The sequence below is a fragment of the Tetrao urogallus genome (assembly GCF_951394365.1).
Source record: "Tetrao urogallus genome assembly, chromosome: 2".
NCBI classification, from domain to species: Eukaryota; Metazoa; Chordata; class Aves; order Galliformes; family Phasianidae; genus Tetrao; species Tetrao urogallus.
Window position 1 is genome coordinate 89,577,584 of NC_136814.1, and position 17,872 is coordinate 89,595,455.

A 17,872-nucleotide genomic window follows, 5' to 3' on the forward strand; every position below is an offset into this window, starting at 1 on the left:
GAGCATTTCATTACTGCACATACAGATTGAGGCAGGCACACTTCTTCTAACTTAAACATCTGGTACCTCATGTGAGATAAATACAGACTTAATTGTTCAGCTTCCTCCTATGTATAAAAATTAATTGGAGTCACAATCAACAATGGCCTGAACCTAATGTCCAGTCACACACTAACAGTAATAAATATTACAAGGTCAACACAATAGTTAAAATGATGAGTTTGCAGGCAGCCCACATCCTAGATTGCATTTAAATAAAATTTTCTGACCCTATGAAGAAAAGACACACCAATGAAAAGCATATCGGCCTTTCACAGTGGAATAAACAGGCTCTATAGTCAAAAAATGAAGGATAATTTCAGATTAATTTGTAGAGAGCTAACAATAGTATAATTGGTTCAACAATACAATTCCACATGTGAACAAAGGGATAAGCAGAGTTCATGCCTGACGCATGTTGAGATTATAAAGTGCTGCAGCTATGTATTTCAGTATCAGCAAAGGTACCACATTTGCTAATGAGCTATGGTGGTAAAATCTGGGCTCACCAAGTGGCAGTTTCACCACCCAGGTCAGTTCTGCTGGTAATAAGTTGAGGTTAAAGGCCTCCTAATTAGTGAGCAGAGAGAAGAAATAAAAAGATGCGTGTGAATTACTCATAGTGAGTGATTCAAGTTGGTCTAATTAAAAGTCAAAAATTTATTCAAAAGAAATGGAGAAAATTAATACAATAGAATATGTGCTACAGGAAAAGACAGTGAAGAACAGTTTGACGCTTACTGAATTCAATTAACTTAGTTTGAGACCTTAATTGAGGTCTTAATTGAGGCCTCTAATTAGTCTTTCTAGAGAAGAGCAACAAAAGTGTAAACACATCAATTTAGAATGGCATATAAGACCTTAACAGCAGAAGTTATTCTAAATTCTGTGCACACCAGCTTTCAAAAGAATCAAATGTCATTAGCCAAATATAATAAAAATCCTGTTTTATAATACTGATTCTAAAACTTTTGTTACATGTTTGGCTATATTTGATTAAATTATATATATATATTAGTAGAAGAACATCCAAATCAGAAAACAGTGAGGAAAGAGTTTGAACTGAGACTACTTTTGTGGAAAGAGGAAGAACCTGTTAAGGCTGGTTATTGCACTTAAATAATTTTATGGCTCACAGTTATTATAAGATTGGATTATCCATTCACAAATATAGACTGGGTGGAGAATGACTTGAGAGCAGCCCTGAGGAGAAAGATCTGGGGGAACAGAAAGACTCAACATGAGCCAGCAGTGTGCGCTTGCAGCCCAGAAGGCCAACTGGAAGAGAGTAGATTTTGACTCATTTTACTGCTGGAAATGTCAGAAAGTGTAGTTTTAAACGTGTCTAAGAAGATTTAATTTCAAAAACATCAAAATCTTTCATTGCATTTTTCTCCTCAACTATTAAGCAACACATTCTAAAAATTATTTCAAGAGTATTTCCTCACCTTACAAACAAGCAGAACTTCACATTCTTCTGTAACTTCCCAATATAGAAACTTTGAGAAGTGGGGACCTAAGAAACAAAATAGTCTTAAATCTTATGCTGTAGAAGGAAGGAAAAAGGATATCTGACAGTTCTAGTAGAAGAACCAAAAATAACAATAATTACATTCTAGCATCCCTATATCAGAATGATTCAGGGCACTCCTGAATGCGCAAAGGGAAAAGTCCTGCAATAAGTATTCACTGTATTAGCCCATGTGTCTAACGTACCAATTTAATCCTGAGTAAATGTAAAAAGGTGAGTGACACAAACAAGCTTGCTAAATATGTTCATGCTCAATTTCCAAGTAAGCATGGGAAAGCAACAAAATAGTTGCAATTAAGATGCTTCATTGAATCAGGTGGAACTTGATAACGGACAAATGCAAGTCTGATACTCTGACACTCAACCAATTGAATATTTGAAGCCAAAATACCATGCCAGACAATTTTTGTCTAAATTATTTGAAGTCTGAAAACATTCCTGTTCCCCACTGTTGTTCCAAATCCAAATATATATGCCCTAAGAAAATTTATTGATATGTTTAGTCCTTTTGAAGTTGTGGTTACTCATATCAGTAAATTCATGAATATGTTTTCCTTTCTGTAGGATCAGAGCCTGTAATTGCTATACTCACATCTGAAATATGGCAAATTTCTAGACTTTTGCTTAGATCATTGAGAACTGAAACTCATGTGAGTTTATGCAGTAAACAGAATAATTAATTTTTTTCAGATAGAATATAACAATTACAGTACTTACTCAGAGAACTTTACCTAAGCTGTTTAGAATAAATTATTTGTAATTATTGTCATTACATCCATTCTAAAAGTCATGTTATTGCCAAGTAAAAATTACAAACTAGAGCTCAAACTCAATTCCTTCAGCATTTCACAGTGATAGAATTCTGAATTAGCTATCTAGTAGTAATTCTTACTTATAGCTCAAAAAAAATTACAAAACGTACCTAACAAACTGTAAACATCTAACAACTATATAACAAACACACATACATTTGGTTCCTGAAATTTGCCTGGATAGAATCCACAGGATTAGGCTTTTAATCTTCCTTGTCTGACTCTGTGCTGGCAGCTCTTCTGTCAGTTATAATGAAGTGACAACTTGTGTGCTTATATCAAAACATGCTGAAGTGTTTTGCTTTTTCAGAGCCTACAATAAACACTCTTCTTATGAATATTCAGCAAATGTAACCTCTTATACAGATTTCCACTACTTAATGAAAATAATGTCACAATTTGCAAGTTTTAAATGACAATGTTGGAAAATAAGATCTATATCCAGCAAGAGTTCAATATCCTCTCCAACTGTGCAGCATACTCATCTTCTAATGAAGTTGTATGAAAGTTAAAAGCACCTGTTATTCACCAGGAATGCATCATTAGGTGCAAAATGGGCCTAAAGTCACCGATCTAGTCTCTTACCTTGCTTCCTGAGGAATTCCTTTCTCTGGAGCTCAGACTCAGCCAATACCATCTTAAATGCTGAATTTTAGAAGAGGTGAATGAATAATCAGTTAGTCATAAAGGTACTCAAGGAACAATTGAAGTTTATTTCTTCACGTGAGTCAAAGTTTTAATTTTTCACTGAACTTACCATCTCCAATGAGAACTAATGAAGACTGATTTTTGGCCTTTCCATCTTGAATCTGTACTGTGTAGGTACCTTCATTGTCAATCGTGAATTTGTCCATCACCATTTCTATAATGCCATTTGAATGGTCACAACTTATCTTGTGCCTCTGAAATAAACAAGTAATAACTTTACTGTATTATTAAGTACTTATGATTCCCTACCAAATAAGACGTGTTTTGTAACTCCACTTTCACACTTCATTATTTTCATTTCCTTTTAATCGTGTACTATGATAACAGGATCATGATTGTTCACTGTTGTTGAACAAGGTCCCAGTGATGGTGGAAACCTCTGTGTGCTGCTGCATTTGGAACCCTCAAATCATAATAATATGGATGTTTTACATTTAAAAATAATACTTTATTGCACTATACATGTTTAGAGATATGCCTCCACAGCTAGCTACATTACAGCTTCCAGTTCAACAAAGGGTTTTCCTAGTTTGAAGCAATATTCCTAGCAAATTCCACAGCTGGAATATTTTATTTATAGGTACAGATGCAGAACTTCATGTACCCTGTAAATGAATCTTCAGAACAAATTCAAGCCATTATAACCACTAAGCACTTTCTGAGGTATATATGGCAGCTTTATACTGGATCTTTTCTTACTTAAAAATACACATTTAGGGAGAGTATAATAATTCGCTCATCTTATGCTATGAATTCTTTCCAGAGAAGCCCAAAGACTAAGACCATGACTGAGAACTTGTAACTTGTGTCTTCCTTGTTCAGATGTAACTGAACTGCCAGGAACTAAAATGATCAGCAAAGTTCAGCAAAGGAAAATTAGATTTCTGTCAAACATCTAGCTACCCACTGTAGTCATTGGAGAACACTGAAAATACCAAATAACAATTTAAATTTTAAATGATTAAAATGATTTCACTGTTAATGTATTTTTAATGGGTGCTTTCTATTAAACATTCTAGAAAGATAACATTCTAGAAAGATTTCTTAGCAGGAATCTTGAAGAAAACAGAAAACTACAAGCAAAACTTGACAATAATCGAAAAACATGTATTTAATTTACAGGTACTATTTTAGATATAAACATGATTTCCTAAGTAAGATCCTCTTTCACTCAGTGAGTAATAAATACGAGGACTGTGCATACTACTAACAGTGATACTGCTTGAATCTCAATTACAAAATTCCAAAAGGAAAACAACAATAATTCACAGAATTTATTTGGTGAATATTTTGGGGTGACAAATGTGGTCAAGGATACTACACACTAACTCTTCGATTCATGAGGGGATAGAAGAGTATCACAGACTCAGAGGAGTTCTGTGCAATAAATTACTATATGCTCTGTAGCTGCTATAAGAGACAAGAGACCTTATGAATATTTTGATTAACCTTCTTCTTGGAATCCAAAACCAGAAATAGTTAAAGGCCAGAAGCAGGCAAAGTTTAATAAATGGGAAGGAAGAAGGAAGAAAACGAAATCTAATCGAAATACCACTTGTTATCCTATCTGGGATCAATTCCTTAAGTGGAAGAAACCTCAAATACTGATCTAGAATAAGAAAGAATGACTCCACAGACATGTCTTCAGCTTTAAGGAATGCCTCCTGGCCACCTCCTGAACAGATGCAGGACTTAATGCGATGTTGCAAAGTATGCCCACTCACTTATTGCTTGCTTGGTACACTAAATTACCAACTGGGGACAACCTGTCAAAGCAGTCATCTGAAGAACAGAGGTAAGGCTGAGAGAATCTGCCACATTTGCAGCTACTTAAGATACCTATATATAGCTTAGGCATAGCAAGATGGCTACCATTTATTACCTATTTATTATTATTTATTATTATTATTTATTCAAACATACCAGTCGTACAAAAAAAAATTATATCAATTTCAATTATATCAACATATCAATTTCAACTTGTAAAATGCTGTCAAATTTGTAACTTAAAAAAAAAAAAAGAAAATCTAATAAATAGTATATTATAAACGGTAAGGTATTACAGAACACCTGAAAAAGGGTGAGTCAAAAGTACATAGAGGACTGAAATGAAAACAAGATAAACTCTGTAAATTCTGTAAAGGAAATAAAATAGAAAGCCATTTTTCAATATAATAGAAAAAATATACAGCCACTAAAAATATGGCATAAATCCATTCATGTCTTTTCACTCCCCTTATTCTTAAAACTGAAAAATCAGGAAAAGAACACATGTGATCATGAAATAACAAAATAATCTTAAAATAGATTAAGAAAGTAGGACTAGATGACCTCAGTCCAGGTTTGTACTGAAGAGTGCTGATGCCTGCTCTCTTCTAAAAAATTCTCAATAAGGAATACTGAGATTTGGAAATGAAAGGAATTGAGCAGAGTTCATAAGGTAATTATGGGCTCCTGAAAATATGAAAAGCGTTAGGAAGAGATGGTAATCATTTAGAAAGGAAGGGAATGTGTAAACGTCAGAGATTTATTTCTCTTATCTAGGACTCTGTGCAAAGCGAATTGTTCCCAAACAATTATAATGTAGCATAACCAAAAATTAGAGCTAGGACTGTTTGCATGATAGAATATTTAACAGGATGGTGCCAGGAAACATTCTTTAAAAATGTATTATCATTGATGGAAATACAGTTAGACTAATCTAGTTTAAATCTTTGTTAGGTAACTGAAGAACGAAGAAAAAAATATCAGAATTAAACAAAGCAGTAGCCAACAGATCAATTTGAATAACTAATGATTAGAGGGAAGAGACCGAGGTATGCCATTTGCCTAAAATAACAAGGGTAAAGGCTTTTATAATTGGGCATGCATTTTCAAATATATATTAAAAGATATCATATGAAAAGATAAGACTTAATAAGAAAAGTAAGTAGAAAAATTACTTATTTAAGTACTGATATATAAGACTGGACTATATCGGCCAGTAGAGAGAGCTGAAAAAAGAGAGCTAATAACAGCAGCAACCTCTCAAGAAATGCAAATTCAAACTCTCTCTTATACTCTCTTGCCCACAGAAGTCAAGGACAACACTCGCATTCATTTAATGAGTTTCCAGGGAGAATGTTAAATTGAGGTTTTCCAGAAGCAGAACAAAAAAAAAAGCAAGGTGAATATTTTAATCTGATCCTTTATCACATCCCCCCAAAATATTTTCACACTTTGGGTAAAGAAAAAGTTTTTAAAAGATTTAAAGACAGTTGATTGATTAATCGAGACCTAGTTTGTTCCATTTTCACATTATTTCAAAATCTTACAGAAACTGTTCTCTGGGTAGGACCTAAAGGAAAAAAAATATCATTTTATTCAGTGTCAAGAATCAGACTACAATTCACTAGCACAACGGTCTATTGAACATGTTCAGTGACTATAGCCCAGTCTCCAGGCAGGTTTTAAAGTGTAATTAGGCTTCTAACTATTGCCATTATGCAGCAAGATGAAGTTCAATGATTTTATGGGCACCATAAATACGGGGCTTTTATGTGACTTTCCACAAAAATATCATCAATCTCCAAAAGTAAATGTCACCGATGGGTTACTAATTAAAAAGGTGAAATAAAGCAGCTCCACTTCTAGACTCTCCTTCTGATGTCAATGCTTTCAAAACATATGTGATCTAAAAATAGCTTATTCTGATCCACTGAGACTGCCAAAACATAATATTGCCATTTCAATGCATTCTCATCACTAAATTCAGGTTTTCAGTGCTAGAGTTTATTATTTCTTGAAGTAAGAAATACAGAGGAGCATTCTGCTTAGAATGCAAGTCTATCATTAAAGGAAATGCTTCTTGTTTTTCAGTGGTGTAAAAATGCTGATAAGTTCCTCTGGCCAAAAACAGGATTTGTAACCTCAAGAATAAACTGGATTTTTCAGCTAGCTGTACTGTACATGTATTTCTTACAGGAAAAGATATTTCCAGTGCTGAACATTATGGCCAGTAAATGAACCATATTACAGGCCCACAAGGACATGACCTTGCTTTCTTCACAGCCCAATCTTTTTAGTGTCCCTTAGCATGAAAGGACTTCCTAGAGCTAACAAGCTTGTGGTTTGCTCTTTCATCTCCATGTAGCCAGTCAGTAACAATTCAACGTCTAGGCCAAAATTAAAAATAATAACAGTAATTAAAGAAAATGAAAGTGATACTGTCTAAAGCTTTTATGTCTATGACTATTCTTGCATGGTCAAGTGCCTCTCACATTATATATAAAACTGCCAGCGTTGGCTTCAGGGGGTCTCAGGCAGCAGTATTTCTTGATGGTTTGCAGTCAAAAACTGTACTTTGAAGCAGCTTTCTATGTCTTCAGCAATTTTCCTAAAATATTTGTGCACTGCTTTTAATCAGATGTGTTTAATTAAGGGCCTATGTTCTCCTTTTCTTTTCCTGTTGCTCATCTGGCTCTGAAAAATGAGCATGGACTTCTGAGGGTTACGTTTTTCTCTCTTTTTTTTTTTTTCTTCAAATATTATCACATTCATATTAATAAATTGGCTTTAAACTATTAATATAAATGCATTATTAATGTCTAAAGTTACATTAAGCAGATTCACAAATATATAGTAGTACTCAGTGTGCACTTACATCTCCATTTTCAACTTCTTTATCATTAATAACAAATCTATAGGTAGAATTTGGTGATAAGCTTTCAGCTTGAATCCAGAAACGGACTTCTCCTTTTTCAAGGACCTCATAAGCTAATTCTGATTTGAGAGGTATTGCTGCAGGGAAGAAAAAAAAAAGAAAAAAGAAAAAAAAAAGAAATCAAAAGTCAACAATGTGTGAATTCTTTTAAGAAAAGGGACTAGTATAGTAAAGCGTTAATATCTTCCCATTATTTATGGAACACTGAATATAGAATTAATTTTATGCAGTGAAAAGACATCTAATTTAGTCTTTGGCTCATTTTTAAATTACTTTTTCAAAAAAAGAGAGAAAGCTGAGTTTACAATTTACAGTTTGTACAGTATTTAAGGAATAGGCTAGAAACAACTTATACTCTAATATCAAGTTGATCAGTGAAGCTGCCATTGTATCAGGAAGATCCTTTTGAGAATTTCATTCACTAGTATTTCATTATATTTATTGTAGAAGCAAAAAAATAGATTCAGGTCTTCAACTTACTTGGATTCTTTATTTCATTGCTTATTGTCATCAAACGTTCAAACTCTGAAATTCAGAAAAGCATATTTTAATTTATTCTGAAAAACATGGCCAGAATACAATTGCCAAAGAAGTTACATATGAGCATCAGCAAATAATCTCCTAAAGTTTTATATGTGAAATACCCAATTTTCTTTAGAAAATTATACCCTAAATATAAGCTTTAATAAATTTAAAATTGTAATGCATGGATTTATTGTGAGTTCATTTTTTATGAGTTCATTTTTCCTATTTCCTATGCCCCGTCACTGGAGGTGTTCGAGGCCAGGTTGGAAAGGATCCTGAGCAGCTGGTCAAGTGGGTGTCAATCATGTCCACAGCAGAAGGGTTGGAACTGAATAATCTTTAACGTCCCTTCCAATCCAAGTCATTCTATAATTCTATGATTTCTTGCATACCCTCTATTTTAAATTTCTATTTTATCTATTCCTATGGGATTTAAACTAAGGATGGGAGACAACAGCTCAAACAGTACATAAGGCTTTTTTATCTACTGACATCCTTTCTGACAAAGTACCTGAAAATCTTGCTTACTATGGCAGGAAACAAGTGCAGCTTAGTCTGAAAGAGGTAAAGAAAATTCTGTCTAATGCACTACATTCTCATAAGGGCTGTATGTCTATAAATCATGTTATTAGGCTTTCAGACTAACCCTATTTTTCATATTCATTGCGAATAAAAATTTGGAATATGAACATCATTGTCAATTCCAGTATTATCGAAGTGGGCAGTGAAATAATGGTTTTTGGTGCTGAGATAAAAACAGACATTTGTGCAGGGATCCAGTACAAATACAGGTATAATTTTGAACGAAGACAAAAGCTAAATGTATGTTGGGAATCACTTTGTCTTGTATAGAAAAACATTAGAAGATAGGACTTAGGGTAACAAGACCTATAAAGCATTTTCAGAGATATGCTTTAAAACTAAACCAAAAGGAAATTACCATTATCAAATGCTGGCCTGCCTTTTCCAATAGTATTCAACAGAAATTTTAAAATACTGAAAATTTATCTTCACTAGAAGAAGAGGATATTGATAATTGACTAAGAATCTATATACATGGTCCGTGTCCTGGATAATTTTTTTTGTTGTTTGTTTGTTTTTGGTAAAAAAACCAATTTCTTGACATCTACTTTGAATGGAAGGTGAATGGAAGGAATGAAGCTGATTGCACTATGACAGAAATCCTGCCTACAACTCAACTCTCACTCGGTCTCATTGGTTCTCCTTAAATGTCTTAAAAAGAAGGTAGCTGGAGGGAAAATCATGCTTAAATTAAGAACTCAACAATTGCAGACTGTGGATTGGAAAAGCTCCAAAAATATTTTTGGAAAAGAATACCCAAGTTCTCTTTCTGCTTTTCACCTCCATAACCCTGCATGGTATACCAAAGTCAGACTGAAGCAAATTCACTGCAATTCTGATGAAATAAAATGGCTACAACAAAGTAAAACAAAATTGATATAAGTATATGCCAAAGGACAATTGAACCCAATAAATTTACATTTTGTGAAAGGAACATTTTTTTCTCAGATTCTTCTCTCTAATTCTATGCACCTCACTGGTATTAAATTATATATACAAAACTTCATTATTGTGATAATAAGAAAAATAATTAACAACACAAAACCTACTGTGATGTTTTTCTTTGTTTGCCCTTTATGCACAGGAAAGACTGGGAGGTTTGTTCATTTCTTTTTCTTTGAAGTTTTTTATTGTAGTTGGGGTCACAAAATGAAGACAGACCTGAGATGGTAAGAACCTTACCTTCCTCATCCAAAATGAAGCTGGATGAAACACCATCCGTGTCACTAACTGAAATACAGTAAGTTCCCAAGTCCGATTTATCAGGATTCTTGAAGAATAGCTTGGAACTAAAATAATCAATAATGAAGGATATAATTAGTGGGTTTTACCATGCTATTGGTATTTATTAACAGTATAAACTCCTACGGCTTTGATACAGATTGCATGACTTACTGATCTCCTTCTGTCTGAATCTTAAATTTATCAGAATCCTCAATCTCCTCATATGATTTTCCCCACAGAAAATGAGATGCATCTGTAGCTTCTTTGCATTCAAAACCGAGGTAAATATTACCTTCCTCATCCACACCTGAAAAGATTTCTTTTGTTCCTGCAAAATGAGAATCAAATGTCAAAGCTGCATTTCTCTTTAGCATTGCTATACAGAAATGATAAAAACCTATGCAGATTCTAACCATCTCCACTAATAAATATTGGTTTACTCGTATATATTGAAATGTTTGTGTCATATTTTGATTCAACATCACATTCTAGACACTTTCTTTCTTTAAACAAATAAGGAATACTAAAAATAATACATGCTTATTGAGAAACAAGGAGATAAAATGAAACTGAATATGAGAAGATAGGAGCAATTGAAGTAAATTAATTTTATCATCAGTCCTGAAGTTTAAGTAAATGTGTCATGTTATACTTTTCACTTACTGCAGAAGCACTTCTGATTATGAGAAAAAAAATTAAAATAATCAATTATCAAAATATTTCCTGCAGTAAGTAAAGCAACAATGCTTGGCAGTACCTCTGAATTCATAACGAGTTTTTCTTTCAGTTTTAAGGCTAAGAGCTTTTAAACTCTTGATATACTTATTTGTACTACGATATCTGGTCAGATTGATTAAATCTAATTTCAGATATTTCAGAAGCAGAGGAGGTAAAACAGTTCATTACCAGGGCTTGCTTCAACAAACACTGGTTCAGATATCTCAGACGACTTGCCAACCCCAGCATCATTCACTGCACGAACTTTGAAAACATAGGTATGACCCTGATGTAAATCGGTAACCTTGAAAAAAATGAAGAGCAAAGTCAATCAAAAAAAAAAAAACAGTCTAAGCTCTTTCATTTAGCTATATGTGATGTTAGCAGAAGACTAAGTTCAAATCTGTATCTTTGCTGCGCTCAATCAGATGTTCTTAAAATTCAGTTTTGAATTAACACAAACCGTAATATTTATATGTTACCTTAAAATAGTGGTGTGAAGTGGGTTTTTCATTAGCAGTGATCCAGTCCTCTGCATCTACTTCCTTATAGTCCACTAAGTACCCCGTAATGGGGCTTTTGCCTTCATAGACAGGAGCTTTCCATAGAAGAACCAGTGATGTATTTCTAACTTCACAAACTGTGAGATCATATGCAGGACCTAAAACATTTCAAATATGTATGGAAGTTCACTTCATTGTAATAAAGTTTTAAAAACTGTGGCTGAAGACATGGAAATATATAATTTTAATTTTGTTTTGACTGTATTGCTTTCCAGATATCTCCTCCTATGTAATAAACTTGTTATTCATGATATTCAAGTAAACAGATCTGCTTTATGTGGTGAGTGACATGAATATTCCAAAGAAGGCATTCTTATCTGGATGCCAATATCTCCATTATAAGAGAAAGTTATTCACCTGGACAATCCACGCAGTTCAAAATTTTCCAACAAGAGGCAGAGGTTTTTTTATGTAATATTTAATTCTCCAGCCCCAAAACAAAGTTGATTCAGTGAGCTTAGATTCAGGTTCACAACTTAACATCAAGATATTTATTTTTTCTTGGTGTACATTCTCCAGCCTGGTTCAAAACCAACTGTTACCAATGGACTTTAGATCAGGCTTCACGTTCTTTGGCAGAAGAGCATTTTTCATTCTGAAGTGGATAATGGTAGCCAAGAATAATTTTTACATAGGATATCTGCTAAGAATACTATTTCCACCAAAAACATTCTAATTTATTCTAGGAATAAATGAGAGTTCTTACCCTTGCAGCTGTCAAGGAATATTCTCATTGCTATTTACCTTCACTTAACTGTTCCAGAACCATTCAGTTTGATTTATAGTATTTATTTTTTACTACACTCTTGGTATTTATTTCTATCTATAGACTATCAAGGCATAATCATATCCATTTACTAGCAAAGTGACAACATCTATAGCAGAACACTGCCTTTCAGACAAATAATGTATCTGGAAGTTTGCTTCTTGTGTTTTAAATTTAAATTAAGGAAACCTGAGATGGATTTTCCAGTGCTGTTAGTCTGGCCTATATCAGAAATATTTTTTCCAACTACGTCTCATCATGTAAAACAACAAAAAGCAGGAAAACCTTAAAAATTAATCTGATTGCCATTCCAGCTTACATGATGGCAACCTGTGAGAAATTTCTCAGGGCTGAGATTCAGCGCATAACAGAAAGACTTTTTCTCGGTAGTAGATAAGTACATTTCAGAAAAGTAACATTTGAGTATATGTTGCAAATCTTAAGAAGTTAAATACTAGATTTCTCAAGGAAAATTTACAATTTTCAAGGAAGATAAAGCCTTCTCTTAGGGCTTGATTAAGATTCCAACCTAAATATCTACATATCCAAAGATAATTAAATTTCCACTGGCAGATGCACCTATTTGAAGTCTAGACAATAGAAGAAAATGTGTAATGAAGCATGTTCTATTCTGAGGAGTCTGAGATCACAGATGCTTCTTTTTTTTTTTAAAGTCATGTAAAATAATTCATTAGCTATCATTGCTAACTCACAGAGGCTCACAGATATAGGACTGGAGTTCTGCAGAACAATGAAATAATAATGGGCTCTGGGCTCTGGAATACATCACTCACACTAGAAGTCTTGCAATTCTATATCAAACGTGGGAGAATATTTTGGTGACACTGGGAGTACACTGCAGTCACATCACATTAGTCATCGATGTCTTCAGTCAGTCAGGGAAAAGGATCAGTCTCCCACAGTCCTCAAGTTTTTATCTTTGCTATTGCTAAGCTATTGCTTAAAAATTTATCTTAGGAAAGACTTGAGAAATGTTTTAACAAGTTTGAAGATTTGGGGGGTACACAGTTTTTTATGCTATTGCTTAAGCAAGTAGAATGCAATACTCCATTCGGCTGTATTCATAATTAGAGCAATGTAATCAGCTGACGTACAGTGTATAAATCACAGATACCTTCTTTAAGGAAAATAACTGTCCCCGATGCATTTATACTAAGTATTACAAAATGGTAAGAAAATGAAATTAACACATTGGGAGTCTTAGGAGATTAAACATTTTGTAATTGACAGCTTTGCCATGTCATGGAACCCAGAAGTCAACGTTTATGAAATCAGAGAAGAATTTAGATAGAAACTGTGCTGAAGAATTCTCTGGCAGTGGTTTGGCAGAAAAGAATCTTGACATTAAAAAGAAGTAAGCCCTAAACTTAGTATAATAACATAACAATTTTTTAAATGGCAAATAGGAAGGGATTTGTAAGGGGGCAAATAATTGCAGGATGTGTGGAACTACCACTTCTCTGCTTAGTACTGACAAATCTTTATTTGAAATAATATTTACAGTTTGCGTGCTGCCATTCAAGATAGACATGAGCCACTTAGGAAAAGTTCAAAAGAGAGAAAAAATACATCTATTTAGAGGTAGCAGATAAATGATCCATGTGGAAATGCTACAGAGACTCATTTTTCTTGCTAAGAAGAAAGCTGGAAGTCTGAAAAAGTTTTTAAAAACAAAGAAAATTCGTTGAGGAGAGGAAAGGAGCAATGTCTTCTTCACATCCTCTGTAGACAGGACAAGGTGTAAGGATTAAATTACAAGAAAGATTCAGGAATATTAGAAAAACTTCTGGATTTTAAGCATAGCAAAGTTTGGGATAGCCTGGGCATCCTTCATGGGTGGAAGTCTTTACGGATGTATTAAACAAGCCTCTGCCAACAACACAGGTATTTATTATCTCATTGAAGTCTTTCTTGTTCTAGGCAAGAGCTACATTTTACATAGAAAGCAAAAATGAAAAATTCCAGCCTTCTTAAGCAAATTATGTCTTTTTGATACCACTGAAGTTTTCAACAGTTTTATAAAAATAATTTCAGTGTTTGGATTTACCAACAAACAGACTGCATGACCACTTAAGAATAAAACAGATGTGTGTAGGTGTCAGGCAGATCTTGATTACTTAAACAGGTACTCAAGTGGATCCTTAACAGTATTACAAAACTCAGTGTCGTAAATAGAATTCAATTTAACAACATAGAAGTATTTCACAGCATTTAGGGGAAAATAAGATAGAAACAAAAAAGTGGTAGGTACCTGTGTTTTCATTAGGGGCTGTGCTGTGACACCCTTTGTTTAGGCAAATCAGTAACAGACATCAGGAGCAGCTTCAGAAAAATTGATGCTCAGTGTGAAGGAGTGTTATAAAAAGAGCACACTGGCCTTCAAAAATCCTTTCATAGGTTATTTACAGAACTGAAGCATTACTGACAGAAAACAATTCCCTTGGTATCTGACATTCAAGCACAAATATACGTGCTCACAGGGTAGCTAAAAGTTAACTTCCTTCTACTGCCTGCCCTAAATTCACAGTGCTTCTTTAACATCTTTAAGGAGTTAGCATCATAATTAAAAGTCTTTAGCTATGTCTACACTGGTGAACTATAGACAACCTAAAAACCAGTTTCCTACTGTGCGGTTGTTAGCAAATTTGTTCTAACACCTGGTTAATAACAATCTGTCAGGTAACACCTGGGTACAATCTGCATAATCACATAAATAAAGAAGGGGGGCACAGTAATTGAGACTGTGAGAGTTTAGCTATAAGTTGCGAGGAATGCTGTGCTACTTTCCTTTAGGCCAAGAAACAGGTCCCTGCTGATTCTTATTTATGATCAGTATCCCAGTCTGAGAGTCTGAAACTCCAGAAATAGTTATAATAGATTCCAATTATTGTGCTAGGATGACTGTACGTTGCCCTAAAGGAGAGAGTGAGATAGAGCTCATAGCCCAGAGCTAAAAAGATGATGGTAATAAAAACATACAATAACGGCTGAGATTTTTTTTTGTTCTAACACAGACAGTAAATGAAAGTGATATTTAGCAAGCTAAGTAAAGATCATTCACTTCTTAGAGCATCTGCTGTCATCAGTGGAAATCCAGAGACAGTTTTTAATAGAAGATTTTGGTAGTTTGGCACAAATGAAAGAAAAGACATCAAATAGTTTTACTAGAGCATTACGTGGGTTGTATAAGGAGCTTATTGTAAACTTAATCCATAAGAAACTAATAGACTTACCAGGTTCTGGCATAGTCCAGGCTTTACACTTAAAGTGCTCACTGGGATCTGAAGGATGACCTATTCCAACCACATTTGCAGCAGCAATTTTGAACTCATAGAAAGCATCTTCTGTCAAATTCTCTACCTTTATGGAGAAAACAAATCAAAAGCTATGACTTATTGTGTTTAAACGTGAAATAGTTAAAAATAAGCATTCTACCATTGGTTAATTCATTATCAGGATTAACTGCTGTGCCTAGAGTACTGGCAGGCTCTAACCTAGGGATTTTACTCTTAACCCAAACATGCTATGGTATTATATATATAGGCTGTACTTCCATGCTTTCAAACACATCACCCTAGAAGTATCAACATTTTGACATGAGAGGCTGCAAAAGGTTAGAGCAAAAAGGTCCAGAGAACCCAAGTAATGAATGGCCACCAACAGATACTTAGGGAGAAGCATTTGGAAGATAGTTTCTTGTAATATTTATATATCATTCGCTTAAGAGCTCAAACGTTTCTTTGGTCTAGAGAGGTCATATTTGATTGACCAGAGAAGAGAGGGAAACAATGAGAAACTAATACCTGTAGTATGTGGTTATAACTTTGGGAAAGACTGTCTCTTGGCAATTTTTCTTCTTGCTCTCATATGTGTTTTTCTCAACATTACTTATCGTTAAATAGTGAGGAAGTAAGCACTGGAAATGGGATAAGCAGAATCCATGCTACCTCTCTGCCTGGTAAGTGAAACCAGACATTCAGTGAGTGTGTCTTCACATCATTATCTCAGATTTTGAGATCAGTGTATGCAATCTGTAAGGCAATCTTGACACCCTGAGTACCTCCTTCCTTTACCAGTAATTCTGGTACAGATACTGAACAGTTTTGAATTTTCATGATTAAACAAACTATGCTGCATTCTCTGGGAAAACATGAGATTTAAAAAAAAAAAAAAAAAGATTTTAGTGTGATATTCTTTAGGGGAACAAATATACGATGGGATGATAATCTGAGCATTAGATGCAAGATCAAAGCAAACAGATTAAGCTAAGTAAAGCTGTGCACTGATACAGTTTAGACAGGATTGTTTGACAATAAAGAGCAATATACTGTAATTTACAACAATAATTCAGCCAGTAAATATGACTTTGAAATCCCAGGTTGTTAAGGAAAGAATATTTGTGGGCTCCCATAGAATTATTTAATCGGAGGCAGTTACACTTCAGTGGTTTCCTGGTGCTACACTGTGTATCTGAGGGTTTTGTCTGATTGCAGTGTCATAAAATACTCTGGACTACTAAAAGCTGTCTTGCTTTTATTTCCCTTAAGTATTTCAGATTCCAGTCCACAAAAATAATGTATGAAGATACACCTTCAGGTACAAATCCAGCTACTAGCAAGATGGAGACTTAAATATCAGATTAAGCTCTGAATGTTTTCCCTTAATAACTCATATGTTTACAAATGAGTTAAAAATTGAAAATATCAGAAAAGCATTGTTTAGCTCTGCCATTTCTAGTCTATCCTATCTACCCTGTTTTATTTCTCACTACCCATTCTCTGTCTGCTGTGTCAGAGACGCCAGTTACAAACTCAATCACAAACATATGTGTACTTGAGCATTGCTGACTGCCTTCTATGCATGAAAAATTCTTTCCAAATTCACCAGCAGTATTTTTTACTTTAGTGTCAAATTTTTCCTAAAGACTCATTTATTCCTTGGCAGACAATTTGCCGGCTTGCAGAGATAATTTCAAGAATTTCTTTAAGAAAAAAAATCTGATTGTTTAATAAGCATCATATTGATTAATTACTTGCTATATCCTATCTTCCTAATCTTTCCTCATTCAAGTTAACTAGGAATTTCTTCTGTTAACCAACTGAATAAATTATAGGAGCTACCAGATACAATTTATCTCAAAACTAATATTACTGATCTGGTACACTGGAAAGGAAGGTATTAGATATAATGGTAGGTTTATTATATACTCCTATTTCCAGGTGCAGGCAAAAGTTGAGAGAAAGAACAGGAGCTCATTAGATTTGTTTTCAGCCCATCTCCATTTCAAGTTCCCAGTTCTACAGACAGCATGATTATCTGTCCTACTAAATACTGCTATCCTTTCTCTGGCTGTTACTACAGTGGTGATAAACATGCTACTCATTAGTGAAAACCGTATTCATTTTATGAAGTGTTCTATAACTCATTCTGGAATTCACTTTGCAAATTTTTCTTCAAAATTTCCTCATCTAAATGGCCATATCAGTCTTTCCATTTCATAGTAACGATGATGCTGATTTACTGTGTCTCTACTCCACCTTTCACGCTTTCTACATCCCAAAATACACAGTGGAATGGCCTGCTAGCATTGTAGTAAGTAAATTTAAATAATTTATCTACATAAAAGTAGAACTCTGCCAAGAGCAAAGAATTAGTACAAACCAAGTCCAGAAAGTTAAGGAT

At 34.1% G+C, this 17,872-nt stretch overlaps 1 protein-coding gene across 1 annotated transcript in view; it reads right to left on the reverse strand.

Moving 5' to 3' along the window:
- MYOM2 (myomesin 2) overlaps positions 1 to 17,872 on the reverse strand; it is a gene marked incomplete at both ends in the record, with an annotated part of 66,002 nt that overhangs the window by 14,061 nt on the left and 34,069 nt on the right. The window contains 10 exons of the mRNA XM_079550376.1: positions 1,488 to 1,555; positions 2,968 to 3,027; positions 3,140 to 3,284; positions 7,733 to 7,869; positions 8,273 to 8,317; positions 10,082 to 10,188; positions 10,295 to 10,451; positions 11,030 to 11,144; positions 11,323 to 11,501; positions 15,424 to 15,546. Of these exons, the coding sequence (XP_079406502.1) occupies positions 1,488 to 1,555; positions 2,968 to 3,027; positions 3,140 to 3,284; positions 7,733 to 7,869; positions 8,273 to 8,317; positions 10,082 to 10,188; positions 10,295 to 10,451; positions 11,030 to 11,144; positions 11,323 to 11,501; positions 15,424 to 15,546 (1,136 nt within the window). The remainder of the gene's footprint in view (positions 1 to 1,487; positions 1,556 to 2,967; positions 3,028 to 3,139; positions 3,285 to 7,732; positions 7,870 to 8,272; positions 8,318 to 10,081; positions 10,189 to 10,294; positions 10,452 to 11,029; positions 11,145 to 11,322; positions 11,502 to 15,423; positions 15,547 to 17,872) is intronic.